Below are 1,374 nucleotides of genomic sequence, written 5' to 3'. Positions count from 1 at the left end.
CTTCCCTGGTGCAGGCGCTGGCCCGGCTCCCTCACCGATCTGGCTGGGGTCCCGCAGGTCGAAGAAGCTCACAAAGCACTGATAGCCCATCTGCTTGTCGGTGGAAAACTGGGAAAACAGAATGTGTTTGCCCCCGAAGTCGAAGCCGCACGTCCTCACCGCCGAGCTGGTCTTCACCAGGGCGAGCTGCTTCCCTGAGCACAGAGCAGACACCGTCACCTCACCGGGGTGTCTCTGCCAGGCGCATGACAGGCAGACGGGGCGGGGGGAGGATGAAGCATCGGGCGTAGCTGACCAGCAGGTTCTGTGACCTGCCAGCTCTAACTCCGACATTTTGACTGGTAAAGCGAGTAAATTCACTAAATATTCCCCAGAAACCAGGTGCACACGTGAACCCTCCCCTCCAGCAGGCCAAGTTCAGATTCAGCCTCCTCAGGGGGGCGGACAACCCCCCCACCCTGTTGTCACGCTGTCACAGGGCTGTGACACACGTGGCCCCGCGGGCAGGGCAGCCTCTTACCGGTTTCGCAGTCCCAGAGCCGACAGCTGTTATCGGCAGAGCCGGTCAGCACGTGTCGTGTGTCCCCTGTGGCACCAGTCAGGGAAATCAGCACGTTCTCAGCCCCCAGAGCTGCTGCCCAGATGCCCGGGAGTGTTTATACACGGCATTAAACACCGTGAGACACACAGACTGGGCAGCACCTGCTCCAGGCCCAGCAATCCCCCAGTCCAGGCAGACACGGGGTCTGAGAGACCCCATTAAACTCCACAACGCTCCACTAAAAGCTCCAGCTCTTGTGTTAACACAATCTTTACACTTTTTCATCTCCACTGCGCCCTTCCCTAGACCATAATTACATGCAAAGTCACTCGGAAAGTCATTTAAGAGTTTTCCTAACACTTTCTAGCAAGATTAGAGTGCATGTTGAAACAGAAATCATAAATCTTGGCCACAGATGCAAACAAAACCAGAAGTTCAAATTGCTCCAGGTTACTTTAGGTATTCCAAGACCCAAAATGCTACAGGGGAAGCGCCCCTGAGGTATTTTGAAGAGCATTATTCAAGTATTTCTGCAAATATAAGCACCACTTAGAGAGAGTTAATGATTCCTGAGCATCCTATGTACTTTTACTTATGGCTAAAGCTCCTGTAAACTTGAGTCTGAAGCTCTCAGAGCTTCAGAAGATAAAGCAAGGGGAAGAGAGCAGAAGCACTACACGCACTGTAGGACCCCTTCGAGAGGAACCAGTGCAGCAGTTGGGAGGAACCAGCTCAAGTGAATGACTGCAAAGAAAACAGACCGGCTGCGTTCAAAGGATACAGTCTGCATCCACACACCAGACGGCTCCTGTGTGGCCGTTGTAGGTCCCGAG

At 53.6% G+C, this 1,374-nt stretch overlaps 1 protein-coding gene across 1 annotated transcript in view; it reads right to left on the bottom strand.

Annotated features, from left to right (window-relative positions):
- EIF3I (eukaryotic translation initiation factor 3, subunit I) overlaps positions 1-1,374 on the bottom strand; it is a 3,378-nt gene that overhangs the window by 1,569 nt on the left and 435 nt on the right. The window contains exons 3-5 of the mRNA XM_010142440.1: positions 1,323-1,374; positions 521-586; positions 36-194 (exon numbers count right to left, since the gene is read on the bottom strand). Coding sequence (XP_010140742.1) covers positions 36-194; positions 521-586; positions 1,323-1,374 — 277 coding nt within the window. The remainder of the gene's footprint in view (positions 1-35; positions 195-520; positions 587-1,322) is intronic.

Source organism: Buceros rhinoceros, unplaced genomic scaffold (assembly GCF_000710305.1).
Source record: "Buceros rhinoceros silvestris isolate BGI_N320 unplaced genomic scaffold, ASM71030v1 scaffold22730, whole genome shotgun sequence".
NCBI lineage: Eukaryota > Metazoa > Chordata > Aves > Bucerotiformes > Bucerotidae > Buceros > Buceros rhinoceros.
This window is presented reverse-complemented; position numbering and strand designations above follow the sequence as displayed.